Source organism: Colletotrichum truncatum, assembly GCF_014235925.2.
Source record: "Colletotrichum truncatum strain CMES1059 chromosome Unknown Contig_0004, whole genome shotgun sequence".
Classification (NCBI taxonomy): Eukaryota; Fungi; Ascomycota; class Sordariomycetes; order Glomerellales; family Glomerellaceae; genus Colletotrichum; species Colletotrichum truncatum.
Window position 1 is genome coordinate 74,211 of NW_027222401.1, and position 26,654 is coordinate 100,864.

The window sequence follows — 26,654 nt, forward strand, 5'->3', positions numbered from 1 at the left end:
AAACTTGAGAGAGTAAGCCAGTAATGCAAGTCTCAGTATGGCTCTGATTGCCCAATAGGCATTCTACTGCAATTATACAGCCGAGATGAAACAAGACTCCTTTGCGCGGGCAGTCCCTTGTTTTGACTGCTTTTCTGAGAAGTAGTCAAGTAGGCCAATATACATCGCTGTACGGTACAAGTCTGGCAGTGTAGCCTTTCACATGCGCCCTGGCTTCTTCCCCTCCGTAACAATCATTGAATGCCATAGACGGGCGAATCGTATCATGTCCGATTAGTGACATGGCCCTGTAGGGAGTACGGATACTGCATCCTGCAAACTTGCCGCGGGCGGATGCCCAACATAGTTATCAGGCTGCATGCAAGATGGTAATATCCTAGGAAGGATCAGCCGCAGTAGGTATCCCGTCCAATTCAGGGATTTAAAGTTCTCGCTGCAAGGCACGAATCCCACGAGATTGTGGCGCCGGCTCCTGGAGGGAGATGACAAAAAATTCTCAACGACCTAATCGGTCATGTCTTTGCTGACAGAAGTCGATTGCCTAATGAGGAAATGCTTTTTCGGGTAAGTGGGGCTCATTGCAGGGATGAGCCGTGTCTTATTACTAACATCAGATGAGGCAAGTCCTAAGTCGTCCACCCCCTAACCCAAGCTCCCGCCTCTTCCCTTTTCGGCAGAAAAGCAGAGGAGCTTGAGGTGATGCGAAGATATGGTTATTGTACGTGTTTTTTGACAACCCGTTTTGTCAAATACATAGCCCTCTGAATTCTCACTATTTCAGGCAAACTTTCGTCTTTTCATTCCGTAGCCGCCCGATGATTGATGGCGTAGACGCTAGGCAAGAAACCCTGCACAATCAGAAGGGCAATAGGATATGTTTGGGCCGAGAGGTGGGCTGAATATGAACGGGAGAATATTCAAATAGTATATACCTATGTCCAGCAAACAATTTCTTTAGTGTTAAAGCCGTTCTCTGCCATCCATAACCATTCTATTCCATTCTTCTGCTGCTCCACTCAATTTGAGTCCACATTATATTTGCTGCCAATCGCGTCATCGAACATCCAACCCATCATGGGCGACAAACCCCAGAGCTGCCTCGTCCCTTATGTGGACATCGATAAAGTGCCCGCCGAGTTGGCTGCTGCCATTACTCGTCTACCTTACAGACGAAACATCTTTTACCTGCTGGGTCACTCCCATGGAGCATTTCCCCCTCTGATGAGCACGTATGCCTCCTTTTTCGATGGCAACAAGCGCACCTTGCCGCTGTTGGACTGGCAACTGGTTGTATTACGCATCTCGGCCACTCTAGATGCTGAGTACGAGTGGGAGGTCAACAGCCCCGTGGCGCGAATCAACGGTATGCCTGAGAGCAAACTTGACGCACTGAGAGCGACCGCACGGAAAGGTCAGGCCGTGGTGGACGCAGAACAAGAGTTCTCAGTCCGCGATAAAGCCATCCTGGCGCTAGTAGACGAGCAACTTGACACGTACAACAACACCGAGGAAACCGTGGAACACGCAAAGACACTGCTCAGCGTCGAAGAGCTGGTGGAAGTTTACATCGTAATTGGCCTCTACGTACTCATTGCACGCATCACAAAGGGTCTTCGCATCGACCTGGACGGGGAAATTCCAGGTCTTGAAGATAGCTTGAAGAAGGTAGTCACCGAGTGATGGAGGCAAATGCCAGATCCAGTCACTGGGTTATTCGGAACGTAGTATAAATGTCATCAAAGCAGAAGAGAAAGACAGATCAATAGACAGTTGCAATGGCTGTTGTTGATTTCAAATTCGAAAGTTGACAAACAAAAGTAAAAAAGAGGCAGAGACAGCTTCATTATTCATGGTCTCACCCCACTGCCAGAGATTAAAAGTGCACCTGCTTTGGGCCTAGCGCTGCCGGGGGACCTGTGACATCCCGCCCCCACCCCTGTAATTCCCTTATTTGGCTCCTGCCCTGCTTTGTGATTTCTCAGCCGAGCAAACACGGAAACCACAGATTGCTCCTGCCAACGCAGGGTGTATTCAGGAATGGCCAGAACAACGCGGATGGGGGCGGTGAATGGTCCCTTATAGGGAAGGCACACGCCACAAATCGTTGTTGCTGAAAATCAATATATCCTACATCGCCGCACTCTTTTTTCCCTCTCTTCAACCTCTACACACACCTCAAGACGACCACAAGACCCGTGGATTGGAGTGAAAAGCTGAACAGCATCTTCCAGTGTGCCGCCATCCACTTTTCGTCTTTCAGCAAACCTCCGTTCCCGCCCTCGTAAATTCGTCTGGTTTTCTCTCCACCTTGTATCGAATACGACTACATCTTTGACATCCGCGATCTGCTATCCACAATGTCGTCGACATCGACAACAGAGAAGCGCTCGGAGGAGCGTGTCATCCCCGCCAAAGCCGACGAGGAAGCTTTTCGCCAAGAGGGACTCACCAAGGAAGGAGATGTCGACGTTGCTGAGCCAGACGCGAATGCTTCGCCCAGGGATATTCATGGCATTCTCGTGAGCAATGCCCGATCACCAATCGATTGACAAGACGGAAGACTGACACGGTTTGGCTGTAGTGGGCATTGGTTGTGGTCTCCATTCTTTCCAGCATTTTTCTGTACTCTTTGGACAACACCATCGTCGCCGATATCACACCGGTATGTCACCTAACTGCGCTGCACCACTTTGCGACAAAAAAAAAAGCTGATTGGACATAGGCCGTTGTAAACCGATTCGGCGATGTTGTCAAACTACCCTGGCTCTCTGTAGGGTAAGTACGGCCGAATTGAACGAGTATGGGCCAATGAGAGACGATGGGCTTGGACTGACACGCTTTCGCACAGATTCCTCCTCGGTGGTGCCGCTGTCGTTCTACCTTGCGCGAAGCTCTACGGACTTTTCGACGCGAAATGGATGTACATCATTTCCTCAGTCATCTTCAATGTCGGCTCCGCTCTCTGTGGTGCGGCCCCCAACATGAACGCGCTCATCATCGGTCGTGTGCTCGCTGGTGTAGGCGGTAACGGCATGTACCTTGGTGTCATGACTCTCCTCTCTGTCATGACCACAGACAAGGAGCGTCCGGGATACCTCAGCTTTGTGTAAGACTTCCTCGACTATTTTCTTTTTTTTTTCTCTTCCTTTTTGCTGTTAGCAGATCACGATTGCTAACCGCTATCAGTGGTCTTGTATGGGGTATTGGTACCGTTCTTGGCCCCGTGGTCGGCGGTGCCTTTGTCGAATCGAAGGCCACCTGGCGCTGGGCGTTCTACATCAACCTCTGCGTCGCTGGGCTGTTCGCTCCCGTCTACTTGTTCCTCATTCCGTCCTTCAAGCCACAGCCTGGAAGAACTTTCAAGGATCTCATCAAGCAATTCGATGTTGTTGGCACAATCTTGAACTTTGGCGCGATCACCAGTCTCGTCATGGCCATCAACCTCGGTGGATCGCTCTACGCCTGGAACAGCCCTCAAATCATCGCCCTCTTCGTTGTTATGGCTGTTGTTTTTATCATCTTCGCCATTCAGCAGGGCGTCCCCTTCTTTACCGCTCTTGAGAACCGAATCTTCCCTGGCCAGTTTTTCCGCAACATGAACGCACTGTTCCTCTTCATTTGCGCATCCGCCGTCAACACAGCTGGATTCATCCCAATCTACTACGTCCCCCTGTACTTCCAGTTCACGAGAGGAGATAGCGCCATCGACGCCGCCGTTCGCTTGCTGCCCCTCATCATCGTTCTCAGCGCTTCCATTCTCGCCAACGGTCATTTAATGGGACGCTTCAGCTACTTCCAGCCATGGTACGTGGGTGGAAGTGTCCTGGCCCTGATTGGTGGCGTTTTGATGTCCCGTATCACGGCAGGCACGCCCACAGCCAACATTTACGGCTATGAAATTTTGCTTGGTATCGGCACGGGCTGCTACATCCAGGCCGGATATGCCGTCATTCAGGCGGTCATCGCCCCAGCTGACATGGCCTACGGCATTGGTTTCATGATGCTTGGTGGGTTTTACAACCATCCTAATTAACACCAGCGCGTGAGTAAAAGAGACTAATATTCTTTTTCATAGGTCAATTGGGTGGCATTGCACTTGGTCTCGCTGTCGCTGGCGCCGTGTTCATCAATGAAGCACTCTCTGGCCTCTCAGCTCTTTTCCCCGATGTCTCCCGCTCCACCCTGCAGCTTGCCATTACCGGAACGAGTGGCGCCTACTTCAAGTCTCTTAGTCCCGAGCTCCGAGAACAGTCGACAGAAGTCATCGTCGCCGCCATCGCCAAGACTTTCATTCCGGTTTACGTCGGCGCTGCCGTCAGTTTGGTGGTGTCCGTCTGCTTCACGGTGAGTGTGTCCAAATTCTGTTTTATGCGACAGAATTCAACTCTAGAACGGCCGGCTAACATTCGATTGACAGAAACGTAAGCTCTATGGGGACATTGTCGCTATCGCAGCATGATCGGTTATAGATAAGGCACGGGTCAGCTGCAGTCCCGTGAGGCCTTATGGGTTGGACAGATGAAATAGAGAAAAGGCGCGTCATTCAGCAACATTGACTGGTTTGTCTATTGCTTGATACAGAGCTGTTTTTATAAGCCATTTTGAGCTTTTTAGAGGAATGTAATACATTGTGGCCAAGTTAAACCGATGGCATTTCGCAAGTGAGATTCTCCGTCTTTGCGAGGTGAGGGCATGTAGAGTTCTCAACACACACGCCGGGTGCAATGTCCGCTGTAGAACGCATTCAAAATGGCATACTCACGCTAATGCATATATCATAGGCTCTTATTTAGTCTTATGAAGACCGAGGATACGTGCTTAATATATAGTGAAGTATGTTGTTTCTACACGAAACGTACATGAAGGTTATCTTCAGCACCTAACCATAGCTTAATGATTTGAATTGAATACTTGCTGCTTTTGAGAGCGACAATATTTATTGCTTCTTTTACCCCAACAGTAAAATTAATCAAACGGTTTTTCTTTTGTCTGGAAAGAGTATCCTTTACTTAAAGGCTATGGCAACATTCACCAGCATCCAAGCATTTAGGTTGCCAAAAAGCGAAGCAAATTATTGTCATGGTAAGCTTTTCCCCCATGTTGATAGCACTATCTATTATTTTTGACTCGTTCGGCCCTTCTTTGGTTAATTTTTACTTGTGTCTTATGGCGAGTGAATTGTATTATTCGTGGGTAGATTAAAGACATTAGGAAACTACATTTGAATGCTCCTGTATGACTCCACAGTCTATTCTCATTGGCTGCATGCTCTTAAAGCAGTTAGGTAAATGGGTTTTTTGTTAATGTATGTGGCTCAAAACTTGGTCTCTTAATCCCAAAAGCAACATGTTTTCTTTATTTTAACGTCTGCCGTTCAAGTGAGTGACAGTTGAAGCTCTCGCAGCAGCCTGAAATCATATGTTCAAGTCAGTATGACCTTCGATAGAAAGCTTGCAAGTAACTTCATTGACTTCTCCGGCAAATTTGAAAGTCCCCTGGCTACACAGAGAGGCGGCAGATGCGCCAGAGCAATAGAACGTCCATGGCACCTTCTTCGCTTCTAACCGTTACCACAACCCGAATAGTGAGCAGAGCAAGCACATAACTGAAAAGTCTGACTGTGGTCAAAACCTCTAAAATATTGGTTTACAGGACCTTCGGCTGTGAAACGGAAAGTGAAATGTCAGTATCCCAACTGAGAAATGTTATGTCTGTCTTTTCTTCACGTCCAAAACTTAAGTAAAAAGTATTCTGATAAAATCCACAGTGAGAAAAACCTTGTGACTAGCTGTGCAGATCCAATTGAAGAAGTCTTCACCCTAAACACACGTTTTGTTAGAATATCATCTTTTCCAATATTCAAGAACAATCAAGTCCTTCAGTTTTCAGATTTCTAGACCCTTCAGGAGACTATGCTAGGTAGATATGGAACTTAGAAAGCCTTTGACACGTAGGGGGGAATACACTGTATTCAAGCTTTTAATTACTAATTTATCACACAAGACCTTCTATTGAAAGTTCCAGACCAGCTTCTGGTACCCCACATCCTTGCTTTCAGCAGTTTTAAGAGACTCTTGCACAATGGTCTCGAGCGTGGTATGATCGTTTTCCCCTTGTGCCCAGTCTACGATGCGGACATCAGGACACTTAAGGCTTCCATCAGTTAGCAGTCGTGCAATCTTGTGGAACAACGCATCTGCATTAGCGGTCCCGAGTCTACTGAGAACCTCAGAGCTTCTGAATGGCAGTAATGAAAGCCTTCTGTGGAACAAGTGCTTCGTAGTTATCGCGAGACTCCCAGCCGGTCCCCCAAGCATGCCAAGGAGTACGTATTTCCCACCTGGCGAGAGCGTCTCAACCAGTCTTTGGCCTACGTCTCCAAAAACGCTGTCGATCGCCAGCACCAGGTTTTCTTGGAATAGTTCGCCCTCGCGGACCTCCAGCTCCGACTCGGTTATGACCTTTGCAGCACCCAGCTTCAGCAGTGCCTTCTTTGACTCGGACACGCCTTCGCGGTCACGTATGACTAAGATGGCATTGATGCCCTTGCGGCTCGCGATCTGAGCGAGGAATTGCGCAACGCAACTTGTCCCCGCCGATACGATGATCCAGTCCCCTTTCTGTAGGGGAGTCACCTCTTCGAGCAAAAGCCAGGCAACCACTGCGGAAGAGCGCAACAGAGACGCCGCTAGCGGGGGTGTTCCGCCGGGTAGCTTCAGCAGGGATCTCGCGGGGAGGACGGCATGGGTGCGCCAGGTGCCGAGGCCCAGCTCCCGCGGGATGATCACGTCGCCGGGTTCCAAGCTGGGGTCCTTTGACTCGACAATAACGCCACAGCCGTCAAATCCAAGAACCGGCTCCTCATTGACAAGGTACCGGGGCTTGACGGGATACTGGCCTGCCAAAACCATCAAATCGACTCGGTTGATTGGGGCGGCAAGAAATTTGACGAGAACGAAGCCTTCATCTTCCTCGCCAAGGTCGGGTATCTCATGTGAAATGATACCCGAGAGCCTAGGCTTGGCGATTTGATGAACGATACTCCAGGACATTGTGAGGGGAAAGAGATTGTCTAATTGAGTACAGTTCACAATGGAATAATGAGTAAATCTTTGGATGGTCGCCTTTCCTGTTGCCTGTTGGCAATTCTGCGTTATAGTACCTGTTTGTGATTGTCACCTTTTTTCAGAGGAGCTTAGAAGCTTTATAGCGGCATCGTGATGCTTCGCGTGTATTACAATTTTGTTTGACATTTGAAGCATTCAATCTCAGATCACAGCCAACTCAGTGTTAATCAAATTCAGCGTTTATATCAAGTATCCTTTTCCGGTATATCCGATAACGGTATGGCCTCAAATGGAAATAGTGTACGGATCTCAGGGTCTTCATCCTTCAGTAAACCCGCCCCACCCACCTGCGCGACGCTGCATGCATATGAGCACGGCATCACCAGGCTCTGTACTATCCCGTTCCACCTGCCCTATCCGCCCCCTGTACGCGCCGCTATGCAATGTCTAACGACTAATCGCCAAGCCGGGCTAACAAATGTACTGATCCGAGTGCGGAAGCCCGCTCAGCTTACCTTAGTTGGGCAGGTCGCGGAAAGACGGGTTGCTCCACTTGATCTGGGTGATGCCGTCGAAGACGGGAAGGATCAAAACATCGACGCGGGGGTCCTGGACTATGCGAGTGTTGAACTCATGCAAAGCCTCGCCGCAGTTGAGCCAGTACTGGCGGATGTGATCGTTGACCCACGGGGCGCAGTCAGCGCCAATGGAGAGTCCTCGGGCGAAGACTAATGGCATCGACTGTCAGTTTCCAGTTTGGTAGATTGGCGAGACTGCCGCAGGCTTACCGTTGTCGCAGTAGATGATGCCATTGCTGGACAACAACTTGCGGTCCAGAATGGTCTGGACGTACGAGGCATAGCCATCCTTGTTGGCATCGACAAAGATGAGGTCAAACTCGCCCTCGAGTTGCTTGAGACTGCAAAATAAGATGAGTAAGCGGGTACCAAACCCCACTTGCAAGGGACAAAAGCCTACCTTTCATCGGCAGGGCCCTCGATGAGTTTGACACGGTCCTTGACGCCAAACTTCTCGAAAGCCTCCTTGGAAGCTGCAATCATCTTAGGGCTGAGCTCGAGCGTGACGATCTCGGCCTTGGTATCCTTGGTTCCCTCATACCAAGCAATGGCACTGTAGCCACTGTAGCAGCCAATTTCCAAAACTGCAAAAAAGTCAGCTTACGACGCCAGCTGACAAGGAGAGACAACTTACCTCGCTTGGGCTTACGATCCTGAGCTGTGAAGATCATCCAAGAGCCTTGGAGACGGGATGACATTTTGTCCGCGTCGGAAAACTTGCCCCGGGTCCATTTCCAGTGTTCCAAAAGGACGTTGGGGATGGGAGTGGATCTCTCCTCACAGTAGTCGCTGACACGGTCGGCGACCTCCTCACTGAACGGAAGAACACTGCCAAGCATCTTGAAATATGTGGTTTTTTTTTTTTTTTTAACGGGTAGTTAAGTAAATCTGAGGAAGTAACTTCGGAGTCTTGTTCGTTTGATGTCTTGCTATCGATGGTGGTGAAGTGAGTGGTGGCTTTGGAAACAATTCAGTCTTTAATCTCAGGATCAACTCGATTTTATGCCTTTCAAGATTTGCTACGACGTAGCTGACAGAGTGCTCATCTAGAGTTTGTCTACACATCCGAAATCTAGGTTTACACACTGAGCCCGAAAGTGGCAGACGCTTTTCTGGGACATGAATGGATCGCAATACCCGTTAGGAAGGGGAAGGCTACAGGAATCCATGTACGAAAAGTCGAACTCCCCAAAGAGGGAAGCTGGTCGTCAAAGCTCGACCTGATCAAAATGGCAATGCCATCAATCGTCTCAGAAGCGGTTATTTTTTCTCCACTTCCTCAAGACGCCCGGTTCACACCTATTACCGTTTTGAGAACATGAAAACCGACCGGTTCGGATAATGCTAGAAAGTCTGGAAGGTCGAAGCCCTGTAAGGCACGCTGACATGAGGGGCAACCTTCATGTCGCCGATGGCTGAACTTAGCGTCTCGTTAGCCACTCTCGCTTAAGCAAGCATAACGCAAATCGGAAGGCATGTTCCGTAAAAATGTGCCAGCTGAAGAAACCTCTGCTGATAGTATATGCAACTGCCGCATAGGCGGCATTGGAAGATGAGATTATCACACATTGCGCCATTATGCACATGCAGGCAAACGGGACTTTGGTCGACTATCACATCGGGCACCCATTAGCAACTACAACGGTCTGGCTAAGACCGCCAGTAAAGAAGAAACAAATTCTACATGTCTAGATGCGTCTCCAGAAAGTGAGACTGGATATGGACACTGTAACACCCCCGTCGCCATTCTCGGGGATGTAGAAACAGGGGTGCCACGGGCAGCGGCATAATTCATGGGTCTCTACTGGCACAGGTTACGAGCACGAAGTCTTGCAATTTGGGCACTGGGTAGACCTGCTATAACCTGAGATCTGATCATGAGCAAAGTAAGATACTGCCTTCGAGTTTGTTCTCCCCTGGCCAGGCCATTGGGCCTGTATTTTGGGTCTGCCTAGTCTTTTCTTATCCTTACTTTTTACGCAAGAAACTTTCGGGAAAAAGAGGGATGTCGAAGGCTTACCAGAACGTTATGTGACATGCAGGCTCGTAAACCTGCACTGAAGGGGGTGTAGCTGTTGTCAGGCGGGCATGGCCGCTTACACACTAACTGCTTAACTGATGCCACAATAGGCTTTGCATTGTGTGGGCAGTTTTGAGACATAAATTTAGAGCATTGCTTCAAAGGGAGAAGTGATGGCAACTACCTTTCTAAGTGCCGGACAGGCTTGCTTCGGGGCCACCACAAAGATCAGATCAAGGAGTATCCGTTTTAGTCTCTTCATTTCCTCTTTTGGGAATTCTCAGTCTTGATCAATTGCAAAGCTTGAACGTAGGTGGCGTAGGGATATGTTGGCAAGTGTAACGAGGTCCGCACAAGTCAGCACAGTAGGCGTGGAGACATCACCCTATTCATCAGAGATATAGAACAACCGTAATTTGAAGAATTGAATCTACATAAGAATGGGCAGTCACTTGTAATAGGAACATCGCTCGTTCATATGTTGTTTCTTAGGCGCTCTGTACATCAACTGTTAGGAGCTTCAAAATGACCATGTTCATACCACTTACACACGAAGTTGAGGTTGAAGTTGGCCAAATATTGAACGATCCGTTCAAGTCTGTTCCTGGGCACCCGAAAGGATGGTCCGTCTTCCATCCTTCGAAAGTCCATCCGGAACTTGAACGCGTCTTTGAGGCCACCCAGGTTCAGAAGGATATTTGCCAGGAGCAGATCCAATGGGCCACTGCGGAACTCCCTCTGTCGAATCCCCTTCCAAGCTTTCAGACCATCGTAAATTCATGGAACGCTTTGGCATCATATCGTAAGTTATTCCGCTTTACATAGAAAAACAAATCACACAGTCCCGCGCGAGTTCATTCCTCGTTGACTTTTTTGTGATAGACGCTTGCCTCCGATCAAGCCTTTCCACGGACTCACAAACTGGCCACACTTTTGTCCGTGTTCTACGACGCATCGAACACATTGCACCGGCTACCTGGCCTACGAAGATTTCGGATGAAAGACTTGCTCATCTTATTTGGGAGTGCACGGATCAAGGCGACTTCAAACTTCACCTTAACTTTCGCAAAGCTCTTCTCGATGCGAAGTCACTCGAAATCATCAAAACAGACTTTTTTCTTCTTCTCGCTGGCCTTCCTCCATTAGAGAGGTTGGGATTCACATCCTACGTGAATTATCTCAAAAAGACTAAGAATGAGAGCAAATCAAAAGCATTTTGGGCAGAATCTTTTGCTAGGACCGTTCCTTCGTCTTCGTCCAGTGCATTGCTCTTTTCTGCCTCTCCCAAAAGCAATCGCCGTCGGTCTTTAACCGTTCAACTCGATGCATCGAGGTGGCAGAATCCGGAAGACCCTATCCTGCAAGGAACTCAAACATACTCTTCCCGTAGGGCTCTCTTCGAGCTCACTTGGGCACTTGTAGTCAGTGAGCATACCGATACGCAAGATGTTATTTTTGGCACAGTCGGTCGTGATAACGGCTTCCTTGGCGTCGATTCGACAGTAGGGTGCCTGGATCACACATATCTTGTCAGAGTCAATGTGTCTCAAGACTCTATTGTGGGCCATCTGGCCGGGGTTATTGACGAATATCATACTGTCGCAGAAGGTCATGCGTTTGTTGGCTTGAACGAAATTCTACGACAGCTGTCATCGCGCAAAACAGTTGAGTCTGTTCTCAACTACACCCAGGGATCTTCTTTTCAATGCCTTGCACCAGGATTAGAAAAGTTCCCCATCGTGCTGACAGTATGCGACTCGGACCATCCTTCAATGACCTTGACATACCTCGAAAGTATTCCTCATCGCGATGCTGAGATTATCATGGATCAAGTTGTGACTGGACTTCATGATGTTTTCAATAACATTGACTCGGCGCATCGTACGCTTGGAGACGTCAACCTTGTATCGGAGAGAGAACGATCCAGTCTTCTTAGTGGAGCTTTCGTACCACCGCAGATTCATCCTCCAACTCTATCCAGTCTCATTGAAAAGTCCCTCTCTCTTTACCCTTCTCGTATCGCCGTCACTTTCGAAGACAAGGGGTCCATCACATACAAAGAGCTCAACGGTCTTGCAAATGGTCTAGCCAGAGCCCTACAATTGCCCAGGGGTGGGGTTGTGCCTCTTCTAATGGAACGCTCAGTTAACTTGGTTGTTACAATCCTGGCTCTTTTGAAGTCAGGTGTTGCATATACCATCCTAAATCCCGATATTCCAGCTGAGAGAAATGCGCAAGTCATAAAAGAGTGCTCGCCTATCGTCATCCTGGCGGACAGGAAATATTCTCATATGATCCCGTCGGCAAGCAGTATCGAGGATCTTCTCACTGACAGCGCCACCCTGTTTACGCAAGACAATGACTGGAATTTGGGAAATAAGCCTGAGCCGGACGACGTGAGCTACATTATTTATACTTCTGGTTCAACCGGCAAGCCGAAAGGTACCCTGATCACCAACCGGGCTGCGGCAAATGGAATCATGCAGCACCAGACTCTTGAGGATACGACCAAAATTCTTCTTTTCTATAGCCCAACAGCTTCTGCGGCGCAAAGAACCTTTATTTCCACATTGGTTCATGGAGGGACAATTCTTTTAGCAAGCAAAGAGTCGCTGGCTGCCAACCTTGCCGGTGTGATCAACAAGTACCACGCGGATTTCATGGAGATTACGCCAACCGCGCTTTCACTGCTCCGTCCATCCGATATACCAAATATCAAGCAGATCACGGTCGCCGGCGAGAACATTCCGCAAGCTCTGGTGGACACATGGGCGGCCAACAAAGACCTCACCGTTCGCAACAGGTATGGTTCTAGCGAATGCACCCAAATGAGTCTTGGTCGCCGCCTGAGGCCTGGAGACAACCCCAGATTACTGGGCGCTTCTGCTGATACAACTATTACCTATATACTACGCGTTGGTTCCAACGAGCTCGTTCCTACAGGCGTGGCAGGCGAACTTTGCCTCTCCGGCCCACAACTCGCTTCAGGCTACCTCCACGAGCCCGAACTCACCCGCAGGGTTTTCGTCCCCAATCCATTTGGGGAGGGGAAGTTGTATCGAACAGGCGACAGAGCCCGAAAATTTGCCGACGGTTCAATTGAGATCATCAGCCGTATCGACTGGCAAGTCAAGATCAATGGCAACAAAGTCGAGCCAGCCGACGTCGATCACGCTATTGTTCAACACAAGAGCGTCGCGACTTGCGCTACATTCGCAGACAAGGTAGGGGGTTATCTTTCTCTTATTACTGCGGTGGTGCCAGCAGATGAGCAACAACCCTGGAGCAAGCTTCTCCCCATTCTAAGAAAGCATGCTCTCGACTCACTGCCCTCTTACATGGTACCGAGCTTCTGGATGCCCCTCCCAGAACTTCCAAGGAGCGTTAACGGTAAAGTCGACCTGAAAAAGCTTCGGAGCCAATCAAGTGAGCTTGGAGTGGAGGGCTTTGCGGCTCTCGCCATGTCAAAGGACGATCAAGAAGAGGCCATAACCGACGACTTGGAACTAAAGATCGCCACCGTTTGGGCGTCTGTAATTGGCATCCAAACGCACATCATCAAGCGCCATCACTCATTCCTCGCCCTCGGAGGAAACTCTCTTCAAGCAATCAAAACAATATCTAATCTCCGTAGGGAAGGTGTTGTCGTCGGGTTCAGCACTCTTCTAACCGATAAGTCATTGCAGCATGTGGCTGAAATAGCCCGCAATCGAGATTATGATGCTGCAGTCCAAACTGAGCCGTTTTCCTTGATCAAGAATGTTGAGTTTCTAGATCGTCTCAAGGGCCAGATGGAAGCAGCAGATGCGTATCCAGCAACTCCACTTCAAGCGGGACTTCTCCCCACGCTAAACGAAGAAGGCGACCCCTACATATACCGGCGCACATGGGATGTCCACGGCTTAGACTTCATCAAGCTTAAGGCGAGCTTTGAGCGGATTTTTCACTCCAATGACATTCTGAGAACGGGATTTGTGTTACACGATCGCTCGTTTATTCAGGTTGTTCGATCGGATCTCAGCCTTCCTTGGAGCGAAGCCAACTCCTCACTTGAAGAGTACATCCAGGCGGATACAAAAGTTGACCTGCCCCTTGAAGGTCCCCTCTTCCGCATTGGACTTGTGGACGCAAAATGGCTGGTCGTTACTATGCATCATTCTTTGTGTGACTTCTGGTCCCATGGCTTTTTATATGCAGATGTTGCCGCAGCCTATCTCGATCAACCAGTACCAACTCGACCTAGGTTTGTTGAGTTTGTTCGCCATGTCGTACAACAGGATTCACCCACTGCCCGCAACTTTTGGTTGTCATATCTTCAAGGAGCATCAAGATCACGACTCAACTTCACACCAGTTGAGCAAACGGCTAGAATTAGCAAAAACGTGAGTCTCAATCTTCATGCACGAGTCCAACCACTTGGTGTCACCACTGGAGCTGTTGTCTATACTGCTTGGGCAATTGTGCTCTCAGCCCACCAGAACTCACAAGACGTCACATTTGCTACCACTCTGTCCGGCAGAGAGTTGCCCATCCTTGACGTGGAAAACATTGACGGACCAACCGTCACCACTGTACCCCAGAGATTCAAGATTGGTTCCCAACAGTCACTCATCAATCTTGTAAGGGACGTTTGCATGTCTGGGTTTGTAGGAGTGACTCAACATGCCCAGATAGGTATGCAGGGGGCTCTCCGGGCTGCCAATTTGCCTTCTGATCATTTCGACACTTTGGTCAATCTTCTAGCCAAAGAAGATGAGGGAGAAACTGCTCGGAAAGTATTCAAACCTTACGGATCGCGGCCAATTTGGGACACACCGTACACTATGCTTGAAATTGTCCCTAACGAATCAGACACTACTATACGCATGTCGGGCAACATAGAGTCATTGAGACTCCAGTTTCTCTGTGACTCCTTCATCAAAGTCGTCGGCGCTATTCTTGAAACCCCGGAGCAACATGCACTAAGCATAGATGTGATGGGGGATGCGGAGCGGACATACTTGAACAACACGTTGTCTAACCGAGACACTCTGCGTACGCCTTCCGCTCGACTTCTCCATTCAGAGTTCGAAAAGCGCACGTCGATGAACCCCACACACACGGCCATTGAATGGGATGGTATCGAGCAGGTCTCATACGCCAGTCTGAACAAGCGCTCAAACCACTTGGCGAATTTGCTGATCAGACGGGGTCTGCAGCCCGGCGACCGCATTGCGCTGATGCTTGACAAGTCTGTCGAGGCTGTTGTTTGTATCATTGGATCTCTCAAGGCTGGTCTGACGTACGTTCCCTTGAGTCCAGAAAACCCAGTCGAGCGTAACGCCTTTATTTGTCGAGAGACGTTGTCTCGACTTCTTATCCTCCACAAAAACGACGAGAGCTTTTCTTCCCAGGCACCTGATTTGGAAACAATGGTCGTCGAGGATATACCGACCTTAGAGGACGAAGAAACACCAGTAGTTGCTGTCAATGGCGATAATCACGCGTACATCATTTACACTTCTGGAAGCACAGGACAGCCGAAAGGAATCAAAGTGCCCCATCGAGCCGCAGCAGCAGCTATTGAGAGCGGTTCCCGCGTGGAAGGACGGTTTGATGGCGAATGGCGCGCTCTGCAAATGGCCAACTATGTGTTTGACGTCTCGGTGCTGGACATCTTCAATACACTGAGCACAGGTGGCACGCTTTGCATGGCGCCAATGGAAAAGCTCCTGTCTGACATGGCAGGTTGCATGAATCGCATGCGTGTGCGTCAAGCGGTCCTAACCCCCACTGTTGCAAGTCTCGTGCAACCGAGCGACGTCCCTCATCTGGATACACTGATCCTCGCCGGTGAGCAAGTACCAAAAACCGTTGTAGACACTTGGAGGCCCGTCTGCAGGGTGCTGAACTCTTACGGGCCGACTGAAACGTCAATGATTGTTTTCTCCAAGGAAATCCAGCTTGACGGAGGCCCTGCGGCAAACATTGGACGCCCTTACCCCACCGTGATGGCTTTTGTCGTCGATCCTGACGGTGATACCCTTCGTCCGTACGGGGCAGTTGGAGAGCTCTGCATAGCGGGCCCTCAGCTTGCGGATGGTTACCTTGACCGAGACGATCTCACGGCAGCAGCCTTTGTTCAGAGCGAGACGCTTGGCTTGCGCATATACCGCACCGGCGATCTAGCTCGCTGGTTACCCGGCGGTGACCTTGAATGCCTGGGACGCAAAGACAGCCAGATCAAGATTCATGGATTCCGTGTCGAGCTTGGGGAGGTTGAATCCGCCATCAGACAGTCAGGGCTTGTGACGGATGCCGTCGTTATGCTTGCGAATGTCCACGAGAAGCCCCAGCTGGTTGCTGTTTGCATATTCAAACCCTCATCTGAAAGCGCCAAAGACGCTACGTTACAAACGTCCGAACCGTCAATCCCGTCAATTCAGCCCGCAGAAAAGCACCGAAGCAACTTTTTAGCGCTTCAAACTCGACTGAATTCTCTGGCTCACTACATGATACCCAAGGTTGTGATCCCCATGAATGATCTTCCAATCCTCCCATCTCACAAAGCCGACCGCAAAGCGCTCATAAAAATGATTGAGAGCTTGGATGTTCTAGAACTCTCTGCCTATGTTCTCGAGACCGCTGGTCAAGACATTGAGATTGTACCCGCGGAGACGCCTTTGGAAAAAGCTCTCGAAGTCATGTGGGCGGAGGTTCTTAACATTTCTACCACGAAAATTGGACGAGAGGCCAATTTTCTGTCTTTGGGAGGCGACTCTATCGCCGCCATCAGCTTGGCAAGTATGGCTCGTCAGGCCGGCTATTCCCTTGGCGTAGCCACCATTCTGAAAGTTCCGAAACTCAAAGAACTCGCCATGAAGATAACTATTGTTGAGAAAAGCGAATTGCCTACAAAGCCTATATTCGAGGTGTCGCAGAAGGTACGAGATAGTATCGCGGCTACAGGGTTGGTCTGGGAAGAGGATGTCGACTATGGTAAGTCTGCTGTATCCTTTATTTAGTAGATTCGCAGGAGCTAATTATCTTGAAGTCTACCCTTGTCCTCCAGGCCAAGTGGAATTTCTTAACCAGGGAGGTCGAGAAGATCAGCTTTGGGTGTTGCACACGGTCAGAAGAATGCCAAGTGGGGTTGACTGGGAGCGTTGGGTCGAGTCTACAACCGAACTTACCAAAGTGGAAGACATCCTTCGGACTTCGTGGATGAAGCTCTCCGAGACCGAGTGGATAGGGATGGTACTTCGCAGTCCCCAGCTCGATCTGACATGTGTTCGGTGCCAGAACGAACAAGAGGCGGCTTCTGTCATTGAGGCGACTTGGAATGAAAGATTCGTCTTCGGAAAGCCATTCATACGGTACACGATCATCACCTACCCCGATAACTCGTGGGATCTTGTTACCAAACTTGATCATGCTGTTTACGATGGCACGCTGCTTCGCATTTTCGACGATCATTACGGTTCCATCTTGCGAAAACAGCCAATCCCAAGACACACCACTTTCAAGGACTTTGCTTTCTACATTTTCGAATCAGACAAGTCAAGGTCTCTCGATTACTGGACCAAAAGGCTTGACGGATGGGATGCAGCCGTGAGTCTTCATCAAGCGTCTTGGGCGAAGGCCCCAAGTCCCTGCACCGACAGCATCATCAGGCGACCTCTTTCAACGGCTGGCGTCGACCAGGCTGCTAATTCTTTGGGAGTCACACCATCCATTCTATTCCAAGGATCATTCCAACTTTGGCTTGCGGGAGCTACAGCTTCTTCTGATGTCGGGTTCGACTACCTGCTTACAGGCCGAAACGTTGACCTCCCTGAGCCACAGACTATCAACGGCACTGTTGCAAACTTCCTTCCGGTGCGCGCAACAGTTGATCCGGAAGAGCACCTTGCCTCCTTTTTGGGCCGCACACAAGACGACTTCTGGGCTATGACTGATCATGGTGACGTTGGGCTAGACCAGATATTCCAAGCTTCGGGGTTGAACCGACAAGAGGTCGGCAACCGTGCCCTCTTCATATATCAGCCGTTTGAGCCTGCGCCAAAGGATGATCCCAATGCCGACTTCAGATGGCTTGTTATGGCAAAGTGCAAGGTACGTATGCCGACGCCATATGTTTTGGCGGTGGAAGTACACAAAGCGGCTGGCAAGACGCACAGTCTTAAGATTTCGTACGACGCGACTGTTATGGGAGTCAAGGCAGCTGAGAAAGCGGCAGATGAGATTGTGGACATTATTCACAGAATGATCAATCTCAAGGGTGACATGTTAGACAAAAGGATCAAGGACGTCCAGATGGAGGCTTAGTACTAGGTAAAGTCGGCAAGTGATGGTTTTGTATGTTTGCAGTTTCAACGGCGGCGTCTTCCAGAAAAGGGACAAGTTTTACAAATCAGGAATTTGACCAACTAAAATGTTACATGGGGGCGGTATTTGCCGACATTTTCATTTGACATGGGGATCTTTTGTCTACTATTATATCTACTATCATGCATTCTTTGTGGAGTCATTTTTCTAGAAGGCAATATAGGTTGCTGTCCGTCTATGCTATTGTCATCAAAACTTGTCGAGCATGTCCAACGGACCTTTTCCCCCATGACTTGGCTTAGACGGGCCCGCAGGCATGAAGCGAGCCCTTGCGCTGTGTACCCCACACTGAGAGACCTCTACACACACTAGACAATTCACGCATTGGCTTCACCGCAGCTACATGGGTAATGATGAAGTGATTGACCGCTCTTGCGATACTCGTTTCATTTATTGCCCTTCTGAGATTCTTATTTCTGGTAAATGGAGAAATAATAGCATCAAATGTTATCAATTTTAGCTACGGATCAACGTCCCACCTGCAAGGGCGCGCCCTGGGATATGATATAGTCGAGCTTCAGACCCCTTTTGGAGTGTCTCCCTTATGTTGCCTGCACTGCTCCACATTATATCGGATCTCTGTCTATCTTGTTATGGGGATGAGAAGATGCCAATTAGGTAACGGCTACAAGCCAGTACGCCCTTGCGATGACTAGTCTTACATCAGCCCCACGCCTCACGCTGTTCGCTTGACCACTTGTTGACCACTTGTCGAAACCGTAATGACATAAATATTTTGGACAAAACGTGAGGATGGTGATTGTTTAGTCGTGACTTATCAAGAAGCTTTCTGAACCTATTTTCATACTTAATCTAGCAATGTCTCAACCACCTGAGACGATAATCATTGTTGGCGCTGGCATTGTCGGCTCGGCTTTGGCCTATTATCTATCCTCCTCCGACACGACCCGCAACATCAAACTAGTTGATCGGTCTTTTCTTCCTCTCCTTGGTTCAACTGGCCATGCCCCTGGCTTCGTCGGTCAATTCAACGAGTCTGAAGTGCTCACGAAGTTGGCTATTGAGACCGTATCGGAGTACACCAAGATTCCAGGGGGCTTCGAGAATGTTGGTGGGTTAGAGGTAGCTTTTCAACCCGAAGGCGTTCGCCGACTTGAGTCAAGATGCGCATCCGCATTGAAGTTAAATCTTTCGGCCGAGATTTTGAGCATCGAAAAAGCCCATACACTTGCGCCGACCTTGGTTCGTGAATCTCAGTCCGGAACAGCCCTCTTCTTCCCCACGGATGGAACTGCAAACGCAACCAAAATTACATCGTTCTATCAAAATGAAGCCAAAAGCTCTGGAGTCCATCTAATTCAGGGCGATATCACTGGACTTGTCTCTTCAGCTGGTCGAATCACGGGTGTGAAGATTTCCAAGGAGGGGTCAGACGAGATGTTCAACGCCGACAAGGTCATCCTGACAACAGGGATCTGGGCCCAAGATCTCTGTCAAGGATTTGACTTCCCTATGCCCGTTGTTCCAGTGGGTCACCCATACTTATATGGCAAGGCTAGAGATTCGCTGCCGCAAAAGATTCCTTTTGTGCGATGGCCGGAATATCACACCTATGCCAGGGATCACGGAGGACGATATGGGCTTGGAAGCTATGATCATGCACCTACAGGATGCAAGCCGCAAAATGGAACGGCTATCGGGGAATGGATTGCTGATTTCAATACACCGTTGAAATCTGCTATCGATCTTTTGCCAGAGGCTACAGCTGAGGAGTTCAGCAATGGAGAATCTTTCAATGGAATTTTCTCAATGACGCCGGATAATATGCCTCTTGCGGGTCCTGTTCGCTCGATAGAAGGACTCTACATGGCTGTGGCAGTCTGGGTAACACATGCTGCTGGTACAGCCAAGTTCTTGACCAGACTTATTGATAATGCCAACGTGGATCAGGGTACTAAGGCGGCCCTTGACCCCGAGAGGTTTAAAGGTCAGGACTCGGTAACACTGGAGGAGAAGTCTCTCGCGGGATATAATTCAATCTAAAAGACTGTATCAAGCGAAGAGAGCAATTAGACAAAGCCCATAATCCAACAATAATTTCCACTCAAACTATGCAGCATAGTTCATCGAGACATATTCATAACTGTCCAGAGAGTGGGTCCTTTCTTTCAGCAAGTTCATGCACTTTTTGAAGCAGTGATCAGGCAAATCTTAGCATTACTTTGATTCTACTGTGGTAAAGGCTTTCGCAACCCTGACTGCAGAAAAGAAAAGAAGCTAACAAAAAAAGAACCTTCTAACTAATGAATAAGTATGAGAACTAAGGAACCGTAAGTTGCGGGTGATTCTTCATAAGCAGAGACAAGCGTTGCATAGTGTCCTCGTGGATTTGAGCCTCGAATGAGGAACCTTCTGAGTTGGAGGCTCGTGCTATGTAAGCGGCTGCAAGTCCTCGAGGACGACTTATGTGCTGAATATGTTCCTCCATTTTCTTTGCATTCGCTTCCGTGGCGATGGTCTCCTTTGCTCGAGAAATGACTTCTTTGAACTTCACGTTGTTTAAGATTTGACTCCAAGATCGGTAATGGTGCGATTCGGCCCCCATTTCCAATGGTTCACAGAGTATGAAGAAAGATCCATCATGAATCTTGGACCGAAGAATATTCCAGCGAGTGCGTGCGGGGTTGAGCTCGTGCTCCGGTCGTAACAGCTGCTCCATTGCGGTTGTCTGGTAGAATGTGTCCAGTCTGGCGGCCAATCGGTGAAGAACAGACACTAGGAAGCTTGCCAGTTGTGCGTGGTCCTAAACAGTCAGCCGGGTAAGAGATATAATACAAGGATAAACATACCTGTTTGTCGTCACCGTTGTCTTTTTCTTTAATGGAATCAAATGCTTCGAGGCCTGTAGCGCAGTAGTCGCGTAAGCTCTCGAGGAATTCGAGGTCTATTTTTGTGACAGCTTGTGCATAGCGGAGCAGACTCTTGATGTGATATTGAACTTCATGGTTGCTGCAGATCCACTTTCCGATCTGGGCAACTTCTTTGGCTACTCTGTCGCACGATGCAGATGCCTGTGCGCGTTCTACTGTACCAAGAACGTCGGGCATCCGCGTGCCTTTGGCCCCTTTGCTCGCAATCACGTAGGAGATCTGAAGATATATCGCTTGCAACTGGGTCTGTGACTGGTCAAAATTTGTCCATAATAATCTGTGGAAATACTTACCCCGAACAAAATGGATATGCCGCTCTTCAGAAGGCGGGACTGGAATTGATAAAACTTCCGAATGCCACCGGAATCTAGCATTCCGCCGGATACCCACAAGGAAGAGCTTTCGAGTAGGTCCTGGACTTCCAGCCCAAGTGTGGTGAGCAACTCAACGCTTGTGCGCAAATATTGAGACCAGGAATCGTATAGTCCAGAAATATCAGCATCGACGAACTTAGGCGCAGGTGCAAGGTTTCCGATGAAGTACTTCGTCAAGAGACTTGCTACTTCGGGATTGTTGGTGTGAGCGAGGTCATCAAACGTTCGCGATGCATCAATTCCTCCACTCGCAGCGACAATCAAAGATCCGCCGGGGTGGAGCGGAAGAAAATCAGTAATGTCGTAAACGGCTCCATGGACACCTATCCACATCCGAGCATCCGGTTTATGCCCAGTGTTTCTGGCTAGCTGGGCGATAGAGATTACCTCTTGCTTTTCTGAAATCTGTTGAGGAGTCATGAAAATATCTGAAAATTCTTTCTTAGTGTTCTTGATCTTTTGAATCAAAATATTCGAGAACTTACCAAGCATGAATCTCCGTTCAGCAAAAGCGGTTGCGACCAGCTCTTCTGCCTGGGCCTTCGTCACATTCTGGTTGTTATACATCGCTCGTTTGAGACCACTCATGACCGTCTCATAGAGAGAAACAGATCCACAGACGTAAAGATGACCACCCAAACCTCCCTGCTTCTTCGGCATGATCATTTCATAGACAGTTCTTCCATATTCGACAATCGCTGCGTCAATACGTCTCGGTTCGGTGTGCTTCTCGTCCATTTCCTTGGTAGAGGGGTTATACTGAAGACCATTGGTGTCTCTCGAGAATGCGACATGGACTTCCAGCTTTCCGTGCCGGGCATAATTGCGGATCTCTTCTTCGTACAAAAACTTTTCGCGGGATTGTACTCCGAGAAAAAGGATATTCCTTCCAGCGCCTTGGGCCCTGGCCTGCCAGAATCCACGGAACGGTGCAATTCCCGAGCCACCAGCGAACATGACAACCGGTGTTGAATGTGAGTCAGGGAGATGAAAATTCAATGGTTGAGAGATGCCGATCAACACAGGCTCTGCTTCGCCAGCATCATGGTTCAAAGAGTTGATCACGGGGTCCGGATTGAGAAAGTCGCTACTGACACCGCGTCCCTGAACAGACTCGCTTTGGTCAATTACCGAAGAAATCTTGAAGCTGGAGCGTGCTACCGTAAGGTCGATAGTAGATGGCAGCAACTCCCTGGAGAAACTGGATATACTGTAGGTTCGAGGGACTTCAACAGGAATAAGATCCAGCAGCCATGAAATATCTGACAACTGAAATGCCCCATTAGTCGATTCAGCGCCTGCTTGAGGTAGTGCAAGTTGAAGCAGATCTCCGAGAGAACCTCTAACGGGCCACATGTCGCTTGCTGAGACCTTTTCAATGATATCTGATGGGGTTTGAAGCATTCGGCGGACCTAAAGAGATGTAAGTAATTAAGTAAAAACTCCTTGTGCGGTCCGCTAACCTCTGCTACGACAGGTTTCGTCAAAGGGGCTAAATGGCCTCGTCTAAGGATATCGTAGACTGTTAAGGTACCGGAGAACGTTTCACCTTCCACCTTTGATAAGTGTGTCGCGAAGCGTTTCCATTCTTTGTGTGAACCTAATGGAACATCTTGCTTAAGTATGTCTCGGAGGCTCAGCGCAGAAACGACCTTCTCAATCTCAGACTGCGAGTTTAACGGCATAACCGCCAGTCGGTCACCAGGCTGGAACGTAATGCCAGTTTTGGCTAAGTCGAACGTAACCATACCTGTACTTCGTACTGGGTCTCGGTCAATGTGGCTCCTTTTAAGAATGCGTGAACTGAAGCGGCACTCTTCAAATGATCCACGCATCTCATGAGGCTCGACTGTGAGATCCTGGTTGTAAGGCTCTAGCCGTTCTTTCATAGAGTTTGAGAGAAGTTGATGCGTTTCTTGCCATAGTGTTCCAGTTTTGCCCGCCTCGGGGTTGCCGTTGGTACCTGCGCGGCCAGTTTTGGCGGCTATTTCAAGAAATCCATAGACTTTGTCTATTGAGAGTTAGTATGAATCTTCACCCAAAATTGGCAGTCTAGTTGTTTTGGGACTCATGTTCGAAGTGAGAAGATTCTCCCAGCCGGTTATAAGCCCAGAAGTGATATATCAGTACACACACAAGCGACTTACATCTGTGCGTTCCCATAAATCCTCGTTCTCCCGCGTAGGATTCCACAATACCATGAAGAACTCCTTTCAGGCAGTGATCCCCAGAAGCCTTGATATAAGCATGGATGGGGTAGTGATATTCGATAGCAGCGATAAATGCGCGCACATTCATAGGCAGCCAAGAGCGGACGTGGAATGACTCAGAGCCTATGAAGCTGTCGTACTTAACCCTGCCCAGGAAAGCGTCCATGAGTTGAAATAGCGGCAGAGCCAGTCCGCTCATCATTGGCACCCTAGTCGATAGTGGTGCTGCCCACTTGGCATATCTCGCTCCCCACTATTGAGTATTAGCATTTCAATGTCTAGGCCACATTGTGGCTGGAATGTCCATACCACCACGGGGTTTGTAAAGTTTTCTCCAGCATTGGGGTTGACGGAAATAGTTTTGTGAAAGATATGGCTCAACTGATCGATGCAATCTTTGATGCCAATCAAAGCATGAAGTAATCCCTTGTTGTCCTTAAGCATGACTTTCTCTTGACAAGTAGCCATGAGCTCAACAAGCGGCTGACAACAACCAGTGACTTCCACAAAGCAAAGATTAAAGGTCTGCTCGGCTATATCATCAAACACCTAGAACTAATAGTGAGCGCGAAAAATTTATAAGGAGGTTAAAAACCTACCGGCCACATGAGATCCATGTTCTCTCGACGCTGAAGATAAGGATCCACAGCCGTGGCATCCCGAACTTTGTACTATTGCCTTATCAGCAGAGTTTCGTTGCCATGCATACAAGTGTAACTCACGTTGCACATGGTGATGTCTGCCATTGACAAGAATGGAAATGGTCGACCAGCTCGACTGTTGATTTGCTTTAAGGGTATTGCCACACATGGTGGCAGCCCGCTTGTTTCTGGGTCATCATTTGCACCGCCATTTAGTTCCAAACCTATGCCGTCGTAGCCATCATTACGCTCTTCATAGCGGAAACTAGTAGCACAGTTAATAAAAGGATTTTGATGGAGGCGACAATACTTGCGTGTGTGCTAAAATTCCCAACGTGACAACTGCAGCCCACAATGCTGAATCCGGGATGACTTCAGGAAGACCCAAGATCAAAGGCAAGGCTCTAATCTGCTCTCGAACTTTGCCACGTGAGACTACCGCAGGCATTCGCTCACACAAGTCCATCCAAACTCGGCCTGGTGACAAAGCCAGTGCTATTCGTGAATCAGATATATCGGGAGCTAGGAAGCCATGCTTTGAGGATAAATGACCATCCTTCCATCCTGTCGAAGGGCCAACAGCTTCCGCACGAAGCAAAACTCTCCGAGCTGGAGCGCCCAAGGCGGCAGCCAGCACATCAGTATCGCTTGGAATCAGTGACTCCTTGTCAATATTTGATGTACTTTGTTTGGTCAAGGGCTCAACATATAGTAAGTCTGTGATGGTTTTACGTTCTTGTTCTTGCAATCCTAGAACAGATTGGGAAAATTCTGTGGGCTATGAATTCGTTAACAGTGGCCTGCTTCTTTTCTTCAGGGAGTTCCTACACTATCAGGTTGGAAGGGCGCATATTCTGATCCAGGACCCGCAAAAACGCATCCGGTAGGGCGCCTCTGGATTGATCCTAAATCGGAACAGGAGTTAGGGGCCCCATTGTGGGGTAAAAAAGAGTATTCAGACATCGTAATCGCGAAATTGTATAGGGTCGAATTTGATGAGACCTTCACGAACGAGCAGCAAAAGACGGGCCGTTTGCACAAGCAAGGAAGGGCGGTCCGACTTTATAAGCTAGTTCATTAGGAAAGAGGAACAAATCTAAGACAAGAGGAATTAATTCTCCGAAAGGTGGTTGTGACTTCACAGGCTATGTGGCCGCTAGAGCATCTAGAAACGGATCTGGTAGTAGCTGGTCTCGATCTGTTCTGCATTAGGTCCAAAGGTAACTCATCACATGGCAGATCTTAATCTCGCATTTAAGCTTGGTACATAGTTGTAGTAGGGGTCCGAGACAAGCCTAAGTAAGATTCACTCGGCGACTACGGGGATTTCTTTTTTAGCGTCACAGGGCAAAAATACCCTGGCTGGAGCTTGAGGGTGGGGGGTTGGAAGCAACGGAATGAAGTCTAGATCGTCTAAGAGGGCCTCTGCTCCAACACACGTGAGAACTATGGTCGTGCACGTGACAAGAGCCTCTGACGCAGAATTAACCACAGTGGCTGGGAAGGGTTCTAATGGCGACGGACATTTCGAGACTAACAGGTGCGGGAAAGAGCTGTGGAATATCATTGGCTCAAGTGACTTCTAGCCTTATCCTGCCAGTGTGTTGGCACTCTTTCCGATGAAGTTGTTAGTGACATAGTAGTGGTTGTGTTTAACCCGAAGGCGTTGGATTTGAGTCACGGTTGCAGATTTGGTTCCTTAGTGCGGAGGTGGGGTAAAAGAAACCTTAAACCTTATTGTTACTTGGGACCCGAAGTTGCCGCGATAGGCGATCGCAAGCGGCAGGATTTGGTAGGCTGGCAGTAACCACCATTCGCTTCTGTATTTCACATGTCAGTGTATCATAATCTGATCTTTCTATAAAGAGTTAATTCAGTTGCTCCCACTCTCACTTAGGTCTTCAACCCTCTCCAGACCTGATGCTGTCCCGACTGTATATATTCGAATACCAGATACTACTAACCCTAAACTCAATGCCTCGTAGAAGGCATGGTTTTGTATTTTTCACTCATCTTCCTATAATGCGGCTCCACTATACTTATAGTCTCTTGGCCGAAAAGTAGTCACTCATGCACGACACATACAGCTTCATCTATTACAACCCAGTGCTTTACCTCGCTTCAACGCACAGTTGCCATGTATAGATACGGCTTCTCTATATGTTTCACCGTTACTATAGAATGTGGTAGCCTTGACTTTTCCGTTGGCTAATACCGGCCTCATTCAAGCGAATTGCACTGACTACACGAAACCGAGGGTCAGTATAGGCAACGTGCCTGCAGGTTGAAATGTCTTGAAACCGGTCAGGTTTGCAGTTGCGACCTACAGCTGCCTCTCGAAGGGTTTCATCCAGGGTGCCGTGCCGTTATGTATAGCACGTTGGGCTACTTTTCTTACTAAGAGCAGGTGCAATCAACTCTTTATATGCATGTCTATATGCGGTGTCTTTGACTACTACTTCAGTTGGCACAACATTTAGAAATGAGATATTCCCACCTCCAGTCA

The 26,654-nt window shown here is 48.8% G+C and overlaps 7 protein-coding genes across 7 annotated transcripts; 4 read left to right on the plus strand and 3 right to left on the minus strand.

Moving 5' to 3' along the window:
- Positions 1-1,074: 1,074 nt before the first annotated feature.
- CTRU02_206805 (uncharacterized protein) lies at positions 1,075-1,680 on the plus strand (the record flags this gene model as incomplete). The annotated part of the gene is made up of 1 exon (XM_036733020.1): positions 1,075-1,680. One exon carries the CDS (start codon positions 1,075-1,077, stop codon positions 1,678-1,680), a length of 606 nt encoding a protein of 201 aa, XP_036575251.1.
- Positions 1,681-2,357: 677 nt separating this feature from the next.
- CTRU02_206806 (MFS drug efflux transporter) lies at positions 2,358-4,425 on the plus strand (the record flags this gene model as incomplete). The annotated part of the gene is made up of 6 exons (XM_070204780.1): positions 2,358-2,519; positions 2,582-2,662; positions 2,723-2,775; positions 2,849-3,106; positions 3,187-4,007; positions 4,076-4,425. The coding sequence occupies 6 exons, from the start codon at positions 2,358-2,360 to the stop codon at positions 4,423-4,425; spliced, it is 1,725 nt and encodes a 574-aa protein (XP_070061313.1).
- Positions 4,426-6,008: 1,583 nt separating this feature from the next.
- CTRU02_206807 (mitochondrial enoyl reductase) lies at positions 6,009-7,052 on the minus strand (the record flags this gene model as incomplete). Its single annotated transcript, XM_036733022.1, has 1 exon — positions 6,009-7,052. One exon carries the CDS (start codon positions 7,050-7,052, stop codon positions 6,009-6,011), a length of 1,044 nt encoding a protein of 347 aa, XP_036575253.1.
- A 531-nt stretch (positions 7,053-7,583) lies between these two features.
- CTRU02_206808 (O-methyltransferase) lies at positions 7,584-8,484 on the minus strand (the record flags this gene model as incomplete). Its single annotated transcript, XM_036733023.1, has 4 exons — positions 7,584-7,795; positions 7,856-7,986; positions 8,046-8,229; positions 8,280-8,484. The coding sequence occupies 4 exons, from the start codon at positions 8,482-8,484 to the stop codon at positions 7,584-7,586; spliced, it is 732 nt and encodes a 243-aa protein (XP_036575254.1).
- A 1,706-nt stretch (positions 8,485-10,190) lies between these two features.
- On the plus strand, positions 10,191-17,972 carry CTRU02_206809 (bacitracin synthase 3; the record flags this gene model as incomplete). The annotated part of the gene is made up of 3 exons (XM_036733024.1): positions 10,191-10,467; positions 10,548-16,643; positions 16,699-17,972. The coding sequence occupies 3 exons, from the start codon at positions 10,191-10,193 to the stop codon at positions 17,970-17,972; spliced, it is 7,647 nt and encodes a 2,548-aa protein (XP_036575255.1).
- Positions 17,973-18,851: 879 nt separating this feature from the next.
- Positions 18,852-20,036, plus strand: CTRU02_206810 (Dimethylglycine oxidase (FAD dependent oxidoreductase); the record flags this gene model as incomplete). Its single annotated transcript, XM_036733025.1, has 1 exon — positions 18,852-20,036. The coding sequence occupies one exon, from the start codon at positions 18,852-18,854 to the stop codon at positions 20,034-20,036; it is 1,185 nt and encodes a 394-aa protein (XP_036575256.1).
- A 277-nt stretch (positions 20,037-20,313) lies between these two features.
- Positions 20,314-25,111, minus strand: CTRU02_206811 (sulfite reductase flavoprotein alpha-component; the record flags this gene model as incomplete). The annotated part of the gene is made up of 11 exons (XM_036733026.2): positions 20,314-20,796; positions 20,843-21,169; positions 21,217-21,725; positions 21,783-22,710; positions 22,761-23,308; positions 23,445-23,760; positions 23,817-24,056; positions 24,107-24,178; positions 24,230-24,413; positions 24,484-24,926; positions 24,977-25,111. 11 exons carry the CDS (start codon positions 25,109-25,111, stop codon positions 20,314-20,316), a joined length of 4,185 nt encoding a protein of 1,394 aa, XP_036575257.2.
- Between the last annotated feature and the right edge of the window lie 1,543 nt (positions 25,112-26,654).